The 19,886-nt window shown below is 39.9% G+C and overlaps 3 protein-coding genes across 4 annotated transcripts; 2 read left to right on the plus strand and 1 right to left on the minus strand.

Annotated features, from left to right (window-relative positions):
- The first annotated feature begins 168 nt into the window (after positions 1–168).
- On the plus strand, positions 169–2,844 carry commd4 (COMM domain containing 4). Its single transcript, XM_035665095.1, has 8 exons — positions 169–264; positions 548–619; positions 715–780; positions 870–909; positions 1,367–1,486; positions 1,983–2,063; positions 2,183–2,359; positions 2,475–2,844. Exons 1-8 carry the CDS (start codon positions 262–264, stop codon positions 2,513–2,515), a joined length of 600 nt encoding a protein of 199 aa, XP_035520988.1. The 5' UTR covers positions 169–261; the 3' UTR covers positions 2,516–2,844.
- A 212-nt stretch (positions 2,845–3,056) lies between these two features.
- On the plus strand, positions 3,057–11,115 carry neil1 (nei-like DNA glycosylase 1). 2 transcript variants are annotated; one of them, XM_035665136.1, is made up of 10 exons: positions 3,057–3,246; positions 3,856–4,340; positions 4,421–4,540; positions 5,668–5,776; positions 5,859–5,952; positions 6,101–6,222; positions 6,309–6,336; positions 6,436–6,506; positions 6,987–7,179; positions 7,259–11,115. In XM_035665136.1, exons 2-10 carry the CDS (start codon positions 3,886–3,888, stop codon positions 7,318–7,320), a joined length of 1,254 nt encoding a protein of 417 aa, XP_035521029.1. In that variant the 5' UTR covers positions 3,057–3,246; positions 3,856–3,885; the 3' UTR covers positions 7,321–11,115. The 2 variants fall into 2 exon arrangements, with proteins under 2 accessions (XP_035521029.1, XP_035521030.1); XM_035665137.1 differs by having other exon boundaries at positions 3,060–3,246; positions 7,274–11,115.
- On the minus strand, positions 7,408–15,389 carry man2c1 (mannosidase, alpha, class 2C, member 1). Its single transcript, XM_035665135.1, has 26 exons — positions 15,212–15,389; positions 14,680–14,805; positions 14,474–14,597; positions 14,310–14,380; positions 14,024–14,201; positions 13,749–13,938; positions 13,234–13,340; positions 13,025–13,135; positions 12,823–12,915; positions 12,612–12,728; positions 12,436–12,531; positions 12,203–12,348; positions 11,742–11,865; positions 11,109–11,230; positions 10,925–11,010; positions 10,691–10,837; positions 10,302–10,381; positions 9,384–9,478; positions 9,167–9,271; positions 8,921–9,077; positions 8,670–8,813; positions 8,389–8,498; positions 8,204–8,283; positions 7,968–8,110; positions 7,779–7,882; positions 7,408–7,689 (listed from the first exon to the last, which is right to left on the minus strand). Exons 1-26 carry the CDS (start codon positions 15,313–15,315, stop codon positions 7,578–7,580), a joined length of 3,072 nt encoding a protein of 1,023 aa, XP_035521028.1. The 5' UTR covers positions 15,316–15,389; the 3' UTR covers positions 7,408–7,577.
- Positions 15,390–19,886: the final 4,497 nt, after the last annotated feature.

The following is a 19,886-nucleotide window of genomic DNA, read 5'->3' on the forward strand; positions in this document are numbered from 1 at the left end:
ACACCAATCACAGACAGAGCAGCATAATCCATGTTTTACAGCTGATATCCCTGACACACAAGTAATGTATCTTTTTTTTTTAGTTGTTGTTGTTGTGGACATATAGATGTAAAGTCATTAGGAGAAGCAGCCCTGATTGACAGGACCTCTGAGGAGCAGCGCCCCGCCCCTCTCCTCCCCTCTCGTCCAATCAGATGCGAGGAAGCAGAAACCTCTTCCTGTTCCGTTCTCCCTCTGCAACCGCTCAGCTGACTGACAACCATGGTAAACACTGCCATTAAACGTACTATTTAACTCTGTTATGCTCATGTAGAAGCAGGTTTATCTGCAGGAAGTTTCCTTTAAATGATGTAGAAATGTCACAGGCTATTACTTACCTCCTGCTATCGATGTCTGGTCCGGCTTTTAGGGAGCTAGCAGGCGAAGCTAGTCAGTAAAGTTGATGATGAGTAGCTAACGTCAGTGCTAGCAGGGCTGACTGTTGTTATATTCAATTAAAATGTTATATTACAGTGAATAACACTCAGGTGATGTCTGTCTGTTGCAGCGGTTCCGTTTCTGTGGAGATTTGGACTGCCCAGATTGGGTACTTGCCGAAATTAGCACTTTGGCGAAGATTGTAAGTAATTATAAAGGTCCAGCACTTAAACAATAAAGCAACATTGTGGTTTGTAAATACTAATACGTGTGTCTTCTGCCTCATTAATGTAACAGTCAAGTGTCAAAATGAAACTCCTCTGTGGTCAAGTGCTGAAGGACTTGCTTGGGGAAGGCATTGATGTAAGAGATTGCATACATAATCACTCATTTATCGTTATATACAATATTCACACACACTCAGTGCTGTCTTCTCTCTTCTTTTTTTGTAGTATGACAAGGTTGCAAAGCTCACTGCAGATGCAAAGTTTGGTAAGTCTTCCTCATACTGGTACTTAGTAGTAAAGTAAAAACGCCGCAATACACATTACAAATAAAGGGACTAAATTGAGTGATTTATTAATTAGAAGTGCATAAGTATTAGTAGAAAAACTTAAAGTGTCAAAAGTAAAATACTGGTTATGGAGAAAAACTGCACCTGTGGGTGTTATATTATAACATAATAAACCAATAAAGATTATTATTACTAATGTTTTTATGTGTTAGCAGCATTTTATGCTTGTGGTTGGTCAAGTTGGTACTTAAATCTACAACAATGTATCGTTTTTTCTGCAGCATAATTGTGGCTTTCAAGTGAATGTAGTGCAGTAAAATGTACTGCAGATGTACTACTGTACTGCTCATATACCCACTATTATATTCTCATACTTGCATTGCACTGTTGTGTTATATAACATACATACATTCATGACTTTAATCCATCTTGCAGAGAGCGGAGACATCAAAGCTAGTGTGGCAGTGCTCAGCTTCATTTTCTCCAGTGCAGCAAAGCACGATGTTGACAGTGAGTCATTGTCCAGTGAGCTGCAGCAGCTCGGTCTGCCTAAAGGTTAGTCCACTGGGGTTCCCCATATCTGATATACAAATTAAGATTATGTCACATTATCTTTAGTCACACATGCACAGACCTCTGCCAAGAGTAGACTGCTTGACTGTGTGTAATATTTAATGGGAAGTGTCTGCATTAACTAGAGCTTGTGGGGAAGACACACAGGGCCCTTAGACAACCGAGGACTCCTCAATACAGAATAATATATTTGGAACATTTGCACACTGTTTCAAATATTAAACTGTGCCCAGGATATGAGCCTTAAAAAGCATCATAGGTCATGACACAAACACTTCCTCATTTCTGGAGACATTCGGGTCAAGTCACAGCCTTTTGGGTTATTGTTGGAGCTTACTGCATTGTTTCATTGTCAGTGGTGTGGTGCATTGTGACTTTGGTGCATTAATAGTAACAGTTGCAGCTGACTTTTCACCAGCTTAAGACTGCACTTGAAATAAATCTTGTTTTTTTTATTCACACACATCCATTCTTTTAGAACACACAACAGGGCTTTGCAAATCATATGAAGACAAGCACTCTGTACTGCAAGACAGACTAAGAGAGACGAGCCTGAGACGTAAGTATTTCTGCCTGTCTTGTCCTTTTCTAAAATAGGATGGCGAATATAACTGATGACTCTTCTGAGAAGTTGCTAACTTAAGGGTGTTCTCAATTCTGCTCTGCATTGAATTTCAGTGGGAGGGCTGGATGCTGTGTCCTGGCGGGTCGACTACACTCTGAGTTCGAGTGAGCTGAGAGAGGTTAATGAACCTGTGATTCAGCTTAAACTGCAGACAAAGGGAGCAGAGTCAGACTCTGCAGAGACAACAGTTGTTTCTGTTTCTGCTGACAAGTTCAGAGTCTTGCTTGCAGGTTAGTTCCGCATCTTAACCCCCTGTTTTTTTTTTCTCACCATTCTTTTATTTCACACAATTGTATTAGCCACAATTATGTTGTGTTAATTGTTTTCCTATCTGTGTTTCCACAGAGCTCAAGCAGGCCCAGGCTATGATGAATGCACTGCAGTAAAGAGTGAACAATGAAGTCGGACACAAACAAAGCTGATGGCTGCCAAAAGTGCCATACTTACATCTTGTACAGTTTAATTTTTGTATGAACTTAGTTATCTCAAAGGTCATGTGAATGGCTCAGTCCTTAGTTAGATTGACTGAAAGTTTATTTTCTACCACATCAGCAATAATTGGTGGAGCTGTTTCCAGACGGTGTGATTCCTCACTGAAACAAGAAATGGACCATTTTTGTAAAATATTGTATATAATGATTCTCACATTTTGAATCATGTTGATAATTTGTGTTTTACCTTCATATGCACATGACAAAATAAAGTCTAAAACAGAGATGTTTCAATCCTTGGTCGGTTTTTCCCGCAACGCCTACATATCCCAGCATGCCTCTGGCTGTTTGCTTATGTAGTGATTTACAATGCGTCTGCTAGAAAAGCTCCATTTAATTGTTACCCTATAGTTTTCAAGGAATTGTTGGAAAACATGAGAAAAACATCCGCTCACATCAGTAATATACGAAGTTGTGGATGACGAACGTGGTGAGGCCTGAAATCTCGCGACGTTTCCGTATAAACAAAAAACGTTACACAACATGTTTAGTAACATGCATGTTGTGAAAGCATTGTGTTTAGTGCCATACCTACTCCTCGTGGCAGCCCTGCAGAGAGTGGGGGGACCGGCAAACTGTGTTGGGGATTTCAGCTGAAGTCTGCGATCGTGACAAGTTTATAACTGGTGAGGTCTATTTCCTCATTTGTTCCTCGGTACCTCGGTTTCAACTCCAGGAAACTCTGTACTTAGTGGTGTACCTATCACTATTTTTTCCCCCTTGTTATGCAGTGCAGAAACATAATGTGTTGTTCAGACTGGTTGAATACACAGGAAATGCATGATTGGTCATATTGTGTAGTCTATGAATGACGATGATGATGTGGTGTAGTGTTGTAGGTCTGATTCTGGTGTTGTGGTAGGATGCTTGTTGTGTCTGAGGCTGTGCAGTGGTGCTTTCAGGAACCGAAACACTGAGGTTACAAGTCTGCCCAACACACAATACCACCACTGTTTGGAAAAACATGAACATAAATCACTGTCTTTTGTATTTCATGTTTTATTCATTTGGTTAACTGTTATTAGTAACATTTTCCAACATTAAGGCCTGCATGCTGCTTCAAAGCAATCTAAGAATGTAAAATTGCAAATATATTATTTTGTTGACCTAAAACCAGTCAAATGTAAATATATTGAGTGTTTAAAGGCTGTATTAAGACATGAAGACATACATCCTCACTGTCTTTTAAAGCCCTTGGTGGTGTAATGTTTGCTCAACCACGTTATTCTCTGCAGTTGCAGCACAGCTTCATTTGTTCCGACAAAATGCCTGAGGGACCAGAGCTCCACCTGGCCAGCCTGTACGTAAACAAAATGTGCAATGGAGTGGTTTTTACTGGACCCGTAAAAAAATCCGATGTCAGCAAGAGTCCCGATGTGCCCTTCACCTGTGAGGCCTATCGGATCACAGCTACTTCCAGAGGGAAGGAAGTGAAACTCACGCTGACACCCATAAAGAGTGATGATACAAAACAGAGGTTGAAGACAGGACAGGCAGACCAGCCCATGGATATAGTCTTTCGCTTTGGGATGTCTGGTAATTTCCGCTTCACCACAGAGGATGAGCTGCCCAAACACTCCCACCTACGTTTTTATTCCAAAGAGAAGCCCTGCAGAGTGCTGAGCTTTGTGGATGTACGCAGGTTTGGCAGCTGGCAGCCCAGTGGGACCTGGCAGTCTAGCCGAGGGCCCTGTGTCATGTTTGAGTACAAAAGCTTCAGGTTTGTAATGCTGAATGTCAGATGTGTCACCCGCTCAACCAAATCCTCACCCTATCACTGACCAGTTTATCATTTTGCAGGGAGAACGTTGTGTCCCACCTCTCTGACCGCGCCTTTGATAGACCTATCTGTGAAGTTCTGCTCAATCAGAAGTACTTCAACGGTATCGGGAACTACCTGAGGGCCGAAATACTTTTCAGGTGACAAACATGCACAAACCCTCAACTATTCAAATGACACATTATACAGTTAAGTAGCAGGGAGGCACAGATACCGCCCTTATTACTGCATGTGGATTAGGTATCATCCATGACATGATGATCCGCTTAAAATATAGAGCTGCAACAATCAATTATTTTAATTATGGATTCATCTGCTGATTTTTTTTAAATTATCTATAAAACATCATAAATTGGAGACCAACATTCTAAAACCCCAAAATATTAAGTTTGCCATTGAATAAAACAGAAAAAAGCTAAAGACATCTTTACATTTGAGAAGAAGAGTGTTTGACAAGTCTCAAAAACAATTAATCGTTTATCAAAATGGTTGCCAGTTAATTTTCAATCATATAATTCTTTCAGCTCTAATTAAATGCAGTTTCTTCTTTAATGATAGTATAAAATTCAATGTTTCCTCTAGAAGTTACATCCATTCAGTGACAGCAAGCTGCTGACTCTGTTTTCAGTGCCAAAGCAAGCAACGGCCTCATGTTTCCTTTCATAGAAATAACCCCAAGGAGTTCCAGGCAGTGAGGTATACAGAGTTCATATTTGAAAAGAAAGCAATGGTATCATCCCATCATTGGGAGGGGAAAAAGTCAGTGGATCAGTGCACCCTAATCATTACTACGGTATTTACTTAATAATAAGTCAACAGATACTGTATTTCTGTAGATGTTCTCATATGGCTAGTGTACGTATGCAGTGCCATGCTAGAAGTAACTAGTGGTTTCAAAAAACTAAAGGTGAAAGAAAACACATGAAAGGCACATACACAGCGTGCAAAGCCTGGTCCTGACAGGTCTCGATTTACCATAGATCTGTACACATTTTAAAAGAAACAAAACAGAAACAAGACGACTAGGATCTGTCCCGTGAGAGTCTCTCCATGTTTTGCATTGTTAAATGTGTTGACAGTTTCAGCTCTCTGTTTCAAGGCCTCTTTCCCTCAGATATGAAATGAATAGCTTTCTTTCATTTCTTAAGGTTTGTACTGTGTTCTGCCTGCGAGGAGGATTAATGATTCAGAAACACTTTGAAAACAAAAAAGCCTTCTTCTTTTTTCAGAAGAATGGGTCTTTTTAGTATCTTGTATCTTTTGATAGGTTGAACATCCCACCCTTTGTGGCTGCCAGGACTACCCTTGAAGGCCTTGATTCAGAAGATTTATGTGAAAGTGAGAAGCCTGTGAAAAAAGAGAATACAGAAAAAAAGGTGAAAGAACCCAGACATTTTTCAGATCAGACGCTCAACCCTCACTGCTTTGCATTTTTTAACAGTGCCTTTCTTTACTAAGCACTCTGACAGAGCTAAACAGAAGAGGGTGAAAGAGGAGACGGGGGACCTGCTGAGGCTGTGTCATACAGTACCTCTGGAGGTGGTGAGCCTAGGTGGGTTTTTTTTTGCTTACTGTACTTTCAAAGATTCTGATAGCTTTCATTTTGAGCGAAATACATATTATTGCTGTCTTATTCAAAGATAACACAATTTCTTTTTCCTGTGAAATGCCTCCTGTTTTCAACACATTTTATGACTCAGGTGGAAAGGGATATGATCCAGAGAAGGCAGACTATTCTGACTTTGAGGCGTGGCTGCAGTGTTACTACGTCGATGGAATGAAATCCATCCGGGACCACAATGGCAGAACTATGTGGTTCAAAGTGAGTTCAAGGAAAATGCTATATTTTAATTTCTGGCACAGGATATTATATATCACAGATACTAATAACTACTGTTCTCATTTCAGGGAGATCCAGGTCCCATGGTGCCTAAAGGTACTTAATACTTTGAATACATGACACTGCAAACTTAAGCAGAAATGTATCTGAGAATAGTTGATGCATCTGACTGATTTGATTGTTCTTTTACAATAGATTCAAAGTCACCCAAGCCAAAAAAGAGGGCAAAGAAAGAAGATGACCATGATTACACAGACAAGAAAAAGGTATAAACAGTAATTTTTCTACTTGACAATGAACTAAACTAAAAACGACAGTCAGAAACAGCCCTTTTATATGCTTTTATATCATCACGCTCACTTATGACCTGCTTAAACTCCCACTCAGTCTCACAATTGCGATTAATCCAGAATTCAGCAGCCAGAAGTCTAGGAGGTCCTGTCGCTTTTAAATGCTTCCCGAAGACTCACCTTTACAAGATGGCCTACAATTAACATGTTTTACCTTCCCATTATTTTGTGGTGCTTTAGGTCATCACAAACTTTATTTTATTTTAATTGTGCTTGTTTTAGTATCAGTTTACTTTTTATATGAATATTTTGCACTTTAATCTTATTCTTAATTTTTGTATGATTATAGGTTTCTGATTAAAATTTTTGTTTAGTATATTTTTAGTATCTGAAAAGCACCTAACCTTAAAACGTGCTTCATAAATACATGAACACACTTTTTTTTTTTTTTTTTAGGTGGCCCGAAGTCGCTCTTCAAGCACAACAAAGAAACAAGTCAAACAGGAAGCTATGACCAAAACACCAAAGAAAAACAAGGATGTGTGTGTGAAGGAGTCCCAATCCAAGACCCAAAAAGGAAACGCACAGCATGAAAAGAAACTAACTGCACGTAGGAGGAAAAGCAGCAGTGCCGGGCCAACAACTCCAGGTGAGATGAAGGCATTCAGTCAAAATAAAGTTTAAGTTTNNNCCCGGGGGGGGGGGGACTGGATGAATTTAAATCTCAGTCAACCTTGTTGCAGGTCCACAGAGGCAGAGCGGGAGAGTTACCAGACAGAAAAGCAATTGAAACCAAAAGGCAGGAAACCACTTTATGGGACCATTTTATGTTTTTATACAATTAAAGTTTTTAAAATAAAAACATGTTTCTACAAAAGTTCTATAACTTTTTATTGATGATGCAACGTATCAAAGTTGAAGTCTCCTGAAAAACAACAATAGAACAGCACCAGATGATTTATCTAGTTTCTCACTAGTTTCTAGGCCCAAAGCATTTTATTAATATTCAATTTGTGACAACCCTGACGATAGGAAATGCCATATATATTACAAAATGAGGAGAAGGGACACTATTTGAAAGGGGTTGAAGTTCAAAATGATTCCTTCTGACGTAATGTGTGCTGGCTGGGTGGGGTCTTGTCTCTCCAAGAGGTCACAACTGGGAAAGGGACAAAAAGGTTTTGTTGTTAGAAACAATACAACACATTTACCAGATGGCAGTTAAAACAATAAAAAATAGAAACTCACGGCCAGGCTTCCCTAACTGGAAGGGTGGTACAGAGAGTTGCTGTCACGCTGCTCCCATGTGACTCATACAGCCGGACTACAAGTGCACCCTTCGTGTCCTCGGCCTGTTATGGTAAATAGAGTAAATAGCCATTAACTGTCTAAGTGGATTAAGTAAAGCAAGGTCAAGCACAGGGTTTAACTGAATACCTGTTTAATGGTCTCAAGGATGACTGCAGAACTACTGATGGAAAAGGCACTCCAGGGCACCGTGTCAGGAGTGCACCGGATTGACCTCAAAGGGAAGTTGAGGTTGTAAGCGCACTGGATGACTGAGGCATCTTGGAAGGATCCTGTATTAAAACCCAGGAAAACATTATATTCCAAGTTTTAGAGTTTTGAAATTAATGAGAACAAATTATTTAGAAGAACAATTAAATCCTTACCTGTGTGTGGCATGACTGCATAGGTGAAATGATGAGTCCCCATGTCAGCATTGGCATCTGGGGCCTTTGTTGCTCTCAGTCTACGACAAAGACATCTACTATTAGATGAAAGGATTATTTAAAGTAAGTGTAACTGAATTGTACTGTTTGTTTTACTGTTGTATATGAACAGTGGGGAACCTCACAGAGACAGTGTCATAGTGTTCTTGTGGACCGAATAGCCGTATTTGCAGTCATTCAGCAGTGCAACTCCAAAGTTGTGCTCTGACAAATCGGCCCATTTGTGACCCCAAACCTGAGAAGGAAATCGTAATGAAAAGCAATACACAGTATTGTAGCATAACTGACATCGGCCATCCTACAATTTAGGCATGCAGGACCAAAACAGGCCAAAACCAAAAACCTGCTGCTGTCCAAATACCTGTGGAGATCAGTGTACATTAAGATTACTCGTACAGCGCCGTACCTCAAATCTAGCCCAGTCCCATGAAGTGTTCCTGTGCGTGGGTCTCTGCAGATGGCCAAACTGGATTTCATATGTAGCACTGGGGCTGTGAACTCGCACAGGGAATTCCACCTTGAGAAACTTGTGAGACTCTGCCCACTTCACCTGAAATTGGAGGATGCGCCTAATATTGCTTGGGTACTGAAGAGTTTGTCAACTGTTGGATTAGTGATTCTTTAGATTTTTCGAGATATCGTGAATGAATGAAGTACCTCTGTGTTGAACTTGATGTAAGGACACATGGCGTCCATGACAATCTCCTGGGTGATCGTGCTCTTATCACTGATCCTGAGGGTGAAGCTGACACTGCCTCGGAGCCCACCTGAGGACACCACACGAACAGGCTGCACCACCTCCAGCACCGGCTTTCTATAAGGCCATTTCTGCTGTTAGGTTTTTGATATTCATACCTACAATGCCTGCAAATAGTGTAATAGAGTATCAAGGTGGCGAAAGACCTCGTCTGCAGATGGTAGTCCATCACATCCCAAGCATCCCAGTACAGAGGGACATCATCAAACATGATAAACTGATTCCCATAACGGCTGTCATAGATGGCTTCCCTGAAACCATCAGAGTGGTGAGACAGATTAATATTTAATGATGATCATTATTTTATTAATGTTAATGCTGTAAAACAAAATACACAGGTGGTCATATGTGGTCCTACAGTACCTGTTTGCACTCATCAAATACAGTGATGCCAAAGTGCCATCTTTGTTTATGACAGTCTGCAAAATCCCATTCTCCATGAGGATGGTGCCATCGGCCTGTAATGTTAAACAACGTCTCAATTAGCCAAATTAAATTGCATCATAGCTAAATTTGTTAAATGCTCTCTATGTATAGTACATGTTTGTTTGTGCAAAGGGACAGTACATAAACACAGACAGGGGGAGAGACATGTACAACATAGAAAAAGGCAAGAGGAAAAGGTTTATAAGCAACATAACGTGTACACTCAATCAGAGGAAAAATGAGAAAACTAGACAAAACCAGAAAAAAAAGGAAACAATAATATGCAAGGACGTTACTGTTGCCAAGAGTGGAAGGAAATCAGATTAGTCAGTGATTTCTTTAGGTCTGTTCTTATTGTTCTAAGTGTTTTTTATTTTCTTTCTTATAAAATGTTATGACTTCATGACGTGTTTTATTGTATTTTTTGTGAAGCACTTTGTTACATGTATTTTAAAAGTGCTCTATAAATAAAGATTATTATAGAGAAAAGAAGAGAGAGGGGAGACATAAGAAATAACCATCAATGGCACTGTGGGGGTATTAGGGCTCTGGCAGAGGTCAGCTGGGTTGGACCTGCTAATCTGCTTCTGGCTGCGCCCAGACCTTTAGGAAAATACTGGCCTATTGCAGATAGCTGTTGCCACTTTGTGAGCCGGCTCTGTCGGGACCAGGAAATTTATTTTATTTGTTTATCCATTGAACTATGTCATCACCCTGCCCTGCACACAACCACAGCCCACTCCCACGAAAGCCACATTTGAGCTGGAAGTACTGTCATCACTGGCATTTGTGGGATGATTTAGTGAAACTTATTCAGAGCTGGAAAGGGCAAGTAATGTGTTATACAGCACATACTTGAATAGAGACAGAGACTTGAGTCCCAGGCTGTGTGTCCTTAACAGGAGACAAACCGATGCTGGGAACTCTCACCAGAGCTGCAGAACAACGGATACCACAGAGCATCAGATATGCAGTTGTAATTTTGAAAGCAACATAAATATTGTAAATATACAGAATGGTGACAGTTTAAAGGGAAAAACCAACACAAACCTCCTTGTCTGGACCCATCTCCATCCTCCCATAGGTGTTCAATTAATCAACCGATTCACTCATCATTTTCATTCTCATCAAACCATTCAATGACCCTTCATGTCCTGTACGAAACTGTATTCCTCATGTTTCGCCACTCATTCAGGTTTTTCCTTTAATGCGTCACCTATCTGTGTACATAAGTATCAACATACCCAGATCAGGTTTACCAGCACCATCTTGAATCTGGATGACTTCATGGCGCTCCCATGGCAGAGAGTTGAACACACCAGCAGAATTGCCCTTTGACCCCAAGGCTCCACAGGCATTATGCAGCAGTGTAGAACCATCACTGCGGATATCTAAAAACAGTGTGATGTACTTTTTGCTTTGGAAAACAACAGATCAATATGGCTCTGATTATAATGGACAGCTACTTAAAACTGTACCTTCATAATACCGGAGTGCATCCTCCACAACCATCTCAATGCAGCTGCCGGGAATCACGTCATGGAACTGGTTTAGAAGAAGAAGTCTGTGAGGGATATCAAAGACATACATTTCATACTCTGACAATAGAAGCCATTGATTTATTTGTTCTCATCATGAAACTATAAAAAAGTGTGCCTTGACCTCCAAAGCTCTTGCAGTTTCTCCACAGGATACTGAAAAGTTTCATCCTGCCACAGCGCCAAGCTGCTGGCTATCTCAATGTCATGAAGCAGTGTCTCGCACTGACGGTTTCCTCGTTTAATCTGGAAACAACAAAGAAAGCATGAAAATAACTTTTTCAAACATTTTAAATTGTTTTAACACATTAGTAGTTTGTAGCACTTTTATCCTTCATTCAGTTGGAGTGGTTTATACTTTAGATATGTCTATTTTCTTTTCTTTTCTTATTTTTTAAGTATAATGCTTTCCTCACATTTGTGGTTATTTTGTGGCATTGGATGGGATTGTATTATTTTGTGGGGTATTACCAGTAGTTATCCCTACTCCCTGCATATATGATTTCTGTACCTGTAGAAAACATTTTTAGAAATATATAACTTCCCACACAGTCTACCTGAGTGCAACACCAGTGAATATTAAACCCTTAAAAGTATGCATTTATATATTTTATAATTTCATACTGCATACTGTTTTTTCTTATTTTCTATCCTATTTGCTTAGATTTTTCTTTACTCCCAGAGAAATCGTATTAGTTTTGTTATTGTAAAGTTGAATTTCCTTTTATATTAGACTCTGAAGAGATTATTATTGTACCTGCGCCTGGGTGGTGTAGGTGCCATTGTGCAGTTCCAGGAAGAGCTCTCCGGTCCAAGTACAAAGCAGAGCTGAGTCAGCCTGAAGCTCAGAGAAAAGCCTGTCAGGACTGGACATCTGGACCCTATGAAACACACAGTATTTGGAGATGGTAGTAACGAATGACGTCTCTGGTTACACCTTTGTTATTCATTCTGACTAAAACATTTTTGTAATGACTAGTATTGTTAAAAAACACAGTAGTGACATCAGTATATATCACTCATATCCTTTTGTATTTAACAGGGTTGAAGTGGACTACAGTTTACGTGCTGCTGACACACCTTAATTCCTAAAGCATGAAAGAAATCCCACAGTGCTGGCCGGAAGTGAATAACTAATGATTTAAGAGTTTCCGCCTCAGTCTGGGCTTTGGGCTTAGTGGTTACTCATGACTGTTAAAGTGTGGGACAGAAACTAACTTGGGAAGTCCGTCTGTATCCCGGACTCGGTGCAGTCGGTCAAGCATCAGCTGTGTTGGTCCACCCCCACCGTCTCCAAAACCAAACAACACAGCACTGTGATTGGCTCTGCCTTTATCTTTGTTATTCTTCACAGTTTTTACGAGCTGTGGGCAGAGAAAAGTTTTGTGAGAATTGTAAATGTTCTTAGACTCAACATTCACCATGTAGTGTGCACTATAAACCAAACTCACATCCTCAACCTTGCCCTTCATTTCATAGGAATTTCCAGGTGGGAAGTGTGTTAAAACCTTGGCGCCATCCAGACCTTCCCAGAAAAATGTGTTGTGCTTTGGGAAAGATAAATTAAAACTGAAAATTTGTTTCTAGTGGAAGTTGTTTTTTTAACCTTGTGCGGTACATTACTTACCGGGAAGGTGTTGACCAGGTTCCAACTAAGCTTCTGTGTCAAGAAATTGGAAATGCCGCAGCCCTGCATTATTTGCGGAAGTTGGGCTGAGTAGCCAAACGTATCTGGAAGCCAGAACTAAAGAAAACATTCTTATATTATGCATATGTGGTGACAAAGTGGCCACTCAAGGTCAACTCTGTTTATGTAGACATTTTTTAGGAATCCGTACCTCTTTGCAATGGATCCCGAACTCATGGTTAAAGAAGCGCTGACCTTCCAGGAACTGCCGGACCATGGACTCACCTGAGGGCAGATTGCCATCCTGACAGGCAAACATGTTATTAGTACATCTTAAGTTAGAATACCATGGTCATAAAACTGACTGAAAGGCAGCATTAAATTCATAAGCTATGAATAATTTATAAGTTCACCATTTCCACCCACGCTCCTCCAACTGGAAGGAACTGGCCTTTCTTGACGTAATGCTGAATCTGGGAGAAGAGTCCCGGGTACCAGCTCTTTACCCACTGGAACTGCTGGGCCTGGACAAAAAGCAAAAGAAAAGGTCAAAACTGAAGAGGACTGCTCAGATTTGCAGAAGGTTCGCGTCTCATGTGAAACTGTATTAGTGGGGAATTACCTGAGAGCAAGTAAAAACAAACTCTGGGTTCTTCTCCATTAAACGGACCACCGTCACCCAGCTTCGGCCACATTTACGAATGGTCTCTTCATAGGGCCACAGCCATGCTGCAGATAGGGAGTCATAAATATTCAGAGTCATTTGACAGAAATTGTAATATATTTCTTTTAGTTCTCTACTTCAAAAATAGGGCGGAGAATATTTTTTTTTGTATCTTTTTACCACTATTAATTACATGATAACCGAGATACAGTGCCAATACCAAAATGATTTCCATACTTTGACTAATAAAAATATGCTTTTCTATAAAACCTCTATCCCTTTAACAAAATAAATTGAACACAAGCAGCCAGAGAAGAATGCTGCCTAATTAAAACTGTTATTGGCAAAACTGTGATTTAAATCACTAAATATCTCGTTAATAAAAAGCAAACAAGACTACAAATCTGACCAGGTCTTCAACTTCAGCTTTGTTTTCACTGTTTTCGATACTACAATAGAAATTAAACTGAGACCTGAGTCTATGTGGCAGTGACCCATCGCATGAGTAGTGTGCTGGCTTTCTCCATTCCGCTGGCTAAAGAAGTTGTGAGCCAGACTGTGTGCTTTGGAGAAAGAGCTAGGATCGCAGGGATCACACAGGTTCACCATCTCATTGACAGTGAAGAGTGCCTGGTAGCCTCGTTGCTCTCCCTCTCCGAGCTCCTGGGAAGGAAGAGAAGAAAAAAACAGCAGAAGTTTACATTTTCCTTTTAATTAAAAAGGAAAGCAATGTTTTGTGTGGCTGTACCTTCACAATGTCAATCAGCATCTCAAAATCAGTCAGTAGTTCCCGTACATCCTGGTTAAATACCACCAGCTCGGCCTTCTGTACTGTAAACATCCTGTTTGGATCTGGGGCTGCAATCATGGATCCTTGACCAGCTCCAAAAAGCCCATTACAAGCCACCTCTACATAAAGGGTGACGCTAAAGAACAAGAGAAAATAAGAACATTTTAGTTGAGAGACGCCCAAAAGCTCAGTAAGTGAAGTTGGTTACAGAATTTGTAATGAACTCATAATTTATGTATCTGACCTGTGTGGCTCCTCATCTTTCAAACAGTCAGATAAGATGTAACTCGTCTTTTCACCCTCTTTAGTCAGGCCCTACAAATCCACACGTTACATGTCCTCAATCTAGTCATTGGTTTAGCATAGATTTTGGCACTTTAATCTAGTCCGAAACGGCTGCTATATTACCTGAACTGGCTGCTCATCTCTCCAAACCATTGCTTCTCCATCACTTTCCCACAGAAGGTGAACTTCTTTCCCCCTCCAAGAATCAGGGATGTTCACGGTCACTTCAAACCAGCAAGTCCACCACCTTCAACAAGCATCAATGTTGGGTTATTTCCAAGATCTGAGATCTAACAGATTTGAGGATGATAAAATATAATAGCACTTACGTCGGTCCAAAGGTATCACCCACTTTATGAGGTGCAAAGTTCTGCTTGGATGCTTCCTTGAATGTGATCCGCTTAGAGGACAAGAAGGAGGCGAGGGACTCCAGCGGGCAAGAGTCTCCATAGAGTCTGCAGAGAATAATAAAAACATTAAATTTGCCTTAGACACTAAATTCAGATAAGGAAACCCTTAAAAAAAAACATAATGATGGTCTGATCAGATCTGAACAATGTTCAGTTTGCAAATACATACACATTAACTATGGAGCATGTGATCAGATGAGTAAATGTGGACACCTTGTGGCAGTATATGAGGTTATATAGTTTAGGACAGAATAGACCTTAATGCATTTTCTCCTACAAAGAAATGCATGCAAAAGACAAACTCCCTGTAGATATTACAGAGATTCACAGCTGTTTTGTTTTATTTATTTATTTATTTCAGACTGATGTCCTACAGGTACATGTTTGCTCCACTGTACTACCACCGTTCAGTTAAGTTAGTTTTAGTGCAGTTGTATGAAAGCAGCCTTACCGTCCTCTCAGGTTGCAGTCTGTGAAATAAATCTCAGAGATAAACTTCTCTGCTCTCTCGAGGAGAGTGCGCCTGTTCTTCAGCACAGGCTGCTGAGACATCATTCATGAAAACTACACAAAACACCTGCAGACTTTTTACACGTCAAAACCACGGAAATCTACGGGAAACGACGGCAGGAAACCCGGAAGTAAAACGTATTGTTTTTGTAGTTAAAGAGAGCAGCCGCTAGATGGTAGTGCTGCTCAACAACTGGTAGCATTATGAATGTGTGATGTTTTAACTGTAAGGGGTCAGGAAGGGCAGATGAACTGTGTCACCAGTGGGCATTTTTTTATGCTTTTCAACAGATAGAATTGGTGAAATCATGTAAAATAATTTTTATTTGGGTTTTTTTTAATTACGTAATCAAGGTTTAAAATAGGTCTTATTGGTCAAAATATGACTGTTGGCCACTACTGCCTGATTTGAGACTGGGACTTGACATTGATGATCATAAAATGTAATAAATAGGACATTTTAATTAAAAACACATAGCCAAAACAGTTCAACTTTTTTATTCTGACACAGCAGTTATTTACACTTAAAGGCTTTCAACAACAGGGACCTGGACCGGATCCGATTATACTTGACTTTTAACTCAACATTCATTCATTCATCAAAAACACGAATGTGCACAATATGGCTGATAAAGTAGCAAGGTAGGCAAGAGGGTCAATCTTAACAAAATATTAATAATAAATAAATATAAATATGAATAGCATATAGGCTTGGGATCTTATGATTGGCGGGCTTTTCTACACTGTAGAAACAACATGAACAAATGTCACGTAGATGATGCCGCAGATGTACTCAGGTACAGAGCAACATTTCTAATGTGAAATGTAATGTCGTACTCAGGCACGGTATGGAGCAATCATACCTAACATGAAAACACCCTCATTATACACAAAGTAACAACTGTAACGAAAACTATTGTACAAATAAAACTTACAAAACAGTGGAGTGGCACATTGTTTTACAGTATGGCAACAGGATATCAACAGTTTAAGGAGGCCACAAGCAGCAATGAATGGGCAAAATTATATGTTGGAGGACTGATAAATGTCATGGAAGATGTGGTGTACACGGCCATAACACTTTATTGTGGAGGAACAGTCCTGTGCTTCTCTTTACCACGTCATCTTCTCATTTTAGATAACTTGTTCAATCAGTCTAAAGTATCGAAAGGTTGATATTACAGTAAAACTGTCACCTTCTATTCCACAAGCATGCAAATACTTTACTGTACACCTAACATAAATTTCGAAGCATCTAAAATGATCCGAATATAATAAAGGTAGAAGAGATGATATAGTGGCCAAGGTAAAACCCTGTCAAGATAATGACATACATCTTCTCCTGTGGATAACTGTACAAGCAGGCTACAGTCTAACTGAGAAGGCTCTCTGGAGTGCTGGGGAGTTAGTCTTGTGATCCGACTGGCGGACAGGGGTTAGGGGTCAGCCCACGTGCAGCCGGATAGCACAAAAGCCTTTTTTTTCTCAGCATTATTCACAGGGAAGGGACTGTGTGCTTCTGTGTTTGTAGAAAGCTAAGCGCCCTTTTATTATAAAATCCATAGAGCAACCCTAAGTACAGGCTTGGTGGAAATGTGGTATAGCCCATCCCTCTCAGGCCACGCTAGCATCAAGGATGCCTGTCAACTCCTGTCCCCCTATTGTTTGGACTGTGGTTGGGCTTTCCTCCACGGCAGGACAGCCCAAGGGAATGGGTGCCATGGCTGGACTTGACCTGAGACTCTCACCAGTTCAGCTCAGGCCTTACTGTGTTTGCCTTGAAGCTTTTGCGTGGAGGTCTCCTTAAGAAACTCACCACATCATGTCAGATAAATAAAAGGGGATTAGAGAGGACAGCTGCTCCTCTTGCTCTAAGGAAGTAGTCATACAGCATTAAACACCCCTTTAAACGTCCAGCACGGAGGCCTACCATGTTCTGCCTACCACAACACAGCAAAGGACGTCCAGACTGTGGTTTAAGAAAAAACAGAGTGCTTCCCAGAGCTGCATGCAAACATTATTATGTGATCTACTTAAACCTTTCATGCTTTCACAAATGTCCAGGAGAGTTTCACAAATACAGAGTGAGTGATGCAAAAGGGCAACGGTCTTGTGGTCTTGTTGAAGTTTCCTTTGAAGTGAGGTCCAGAACGATGAGCTATACTCTTGAGCCGTACTCGTCTCTCTCTCCAATGTTGCATCCAACACCTTTGCTTTTGTCCTGTTGAGAACCAACTCTAAGGAATAAAAGGAGCACAATGCATTCAGAATTTGATTATATCCCTAAAAATGTCCAATTTTCGTTTTTAAATGAAGTGTTTTCCACCAAGCTGTAGATTTATTTCAAGGCCATAAATTATTTCTTGCTACGTTTTGTTTTGCAATCAAGAAAACTTGTTATTTAGGTCCATGATATATGAGCAAGAAATTAAAAATGAGGGTTATCATTTTCCCCCACACCTTGGAATGTATCCATGTTTTTCACTATAGTTGCCCAATTTCCCTTTACTCAAGAGGCCAGTCGTGTACAAACAGATAATTGTTGCTGCTGATTTTTTTTGGTGCAAGGAAACATACAGTAATTATTTTGGAAGCTGGAAGAAAGAGACAGAGAAGGAACATTTGAAGATAGGAGGAACATTTGACACTGTTTAATGCAGGAAGCTTGCTACCAACCCATCTGTGATAAGACTGCCACTTAGCCTTACACCTCCATAAGCAGACTGTGCATCATTAGCATGAAGAAATGGAAGAGGAGAAGTGATAACTACAGATGAGGAGGCAGCTTCAAAGCACATTTTAGCACTGGAGTGCCTCTCATTTACATATTTCATCTCAAAGATGTATTTCCTTTTTCTCAGATATATTTTCAAAAGTAGGAGGACTTGTGATGTATTCATATTCTAGCGGATGTATTTAACATGTATGAGATCTGGGCATTTCATCATTAAAATCGCAACATAAAGTAATCTGTTTGAAATCTGCCTGATGGTTTTAATTCTGGAGACTATGAAAGAAAATAAAAGGCTGCTGTTTAATTTTTTAGTGAGGCAATCTCTTTAAAATATAATATTATTACTTTCAGATTTCACATGTAAAGATTAGCCAAGTATTTCTTAAAAGTCCAGAGTGTAGGATTTAGTGGCATCAAGCAGTGAAGTTGCAGATTGTGACCATTTACAAGAAAACGCGAAAGGCCATATCTACAGCCAGATTTTGATTTGTCCATTCTGGGCTACCCACTACCCAAACGCGGTAGTTTAACATGTTGGACTCCGTAAAAGATAACCGGCTCCCTCAGTAGATATAAATGGCTAATTCTAAGGCGATTAAAACATAACAATTCTTATTTTCAGGTGATTATAAACTAATGGAAACATGCCTATGAATATTATATTCCATTTCTGCAATTAGATTATCCTAAATTTAAATTTTCTTTAATTCTAATTTTACTGCTCTTGACCCTCCCTCTTTCTCTCTCTCTCTACCATACATCTACCACAGAAAATCTCAGACAGTAATGCAATTCCAAGAAAGTATACTAGTTTTTTTATGGAAAACCACAATTATACAAAATAGGCTCATAATTTCAACGTCAAACTGTCAAGGGTGACTAAGAGCGGCAAAAGTGAGTCTACGTTCCCAAAACTCCCAACTAATGAGGACACAGGCCCTATAAAGTCTTTGATTCTTTAAAAAAACACTGACCCCAGATGATGGGGTCAGTTAAGGTTAACCATTTTCTTGAAATACCCTCCGCAAATTATCCAGTTTATATTTATGTGGGTGTGTGTGTGGGGGGGGTGTGTCTGTGTCTGTATGCAAATTGACTTCAATGATCCCTCTGAAATTACAAAGTTAACCAGAGCTGTATCACGGGCAGAACATGATTTCAACAGGCATGATCTGGTCTTGCTTTGTGTTTTTCCCCCTTTGCTTACCTTTTCTGCCTCAATAGACAACATATTAAAGTGACAATGAGAGCAAGTCCCAGTGCAGAGCCCACCAGTATGGGAACCAGTAAACCTGCAGAGATGAAGCATCAGAAGCAGAAAAATTATGTGATAATCAGGGTTTTTTTTATTTGGTATATATGTAAGTTAAAAATTGAAATTATTGTAAACTGAAACAGAACTTTGATCCAAAAATTAAACATTCACTTGTTAATGCATAGTGTTTTAATGGTATAAGAAATGTTTGTTATGTCATTATATTCTACACTTATGTTGCTTATTTGTTAAAACCTCATGAGATGTTAGTGACCTTCAAAGGGAGGAAACCTCGATGCTGTGTATGCAATTGACACACAACAAAAAGGAAAAATATACCAAGGCCACATACCAGTGTTTATCCAAGATAGGCCAGCTGAGTAACAGAGAAAAGAGAGAAAAGAAGGTGAAAATGAAATTCATAGAGGAACAGACACCATAGATGTCGTACAATCGAGGGAAAAAGAGTTGAAGTATTAAAGGTCTACTGTGTAACCTTTAGTTTTCATTACCTTAGAATGAGCTATATTTATCTACAAGGGGGAGCATGTCCTCTTCCACGTGGGCCACCATGTTGAAATGCCATGTTTATAAAGTAGCCACAAACCAAACACTGGCCAAATAACA

This window comes from Morone saxatilis, unplaced genomic scaffold (genome assembly GCF_004916995.1).
Source record: "Morone saxatilis isolate NCDOM2014 unplaced genomic scaffold, NCSU_SB_2.0 Contig2, whole genome shotgun sequence".
Taxonomy (NCBI): Eukaryota; Metazoa; Chordata; class Actinopteri; family Moronidae; genus Morone; species Morone saxatilis.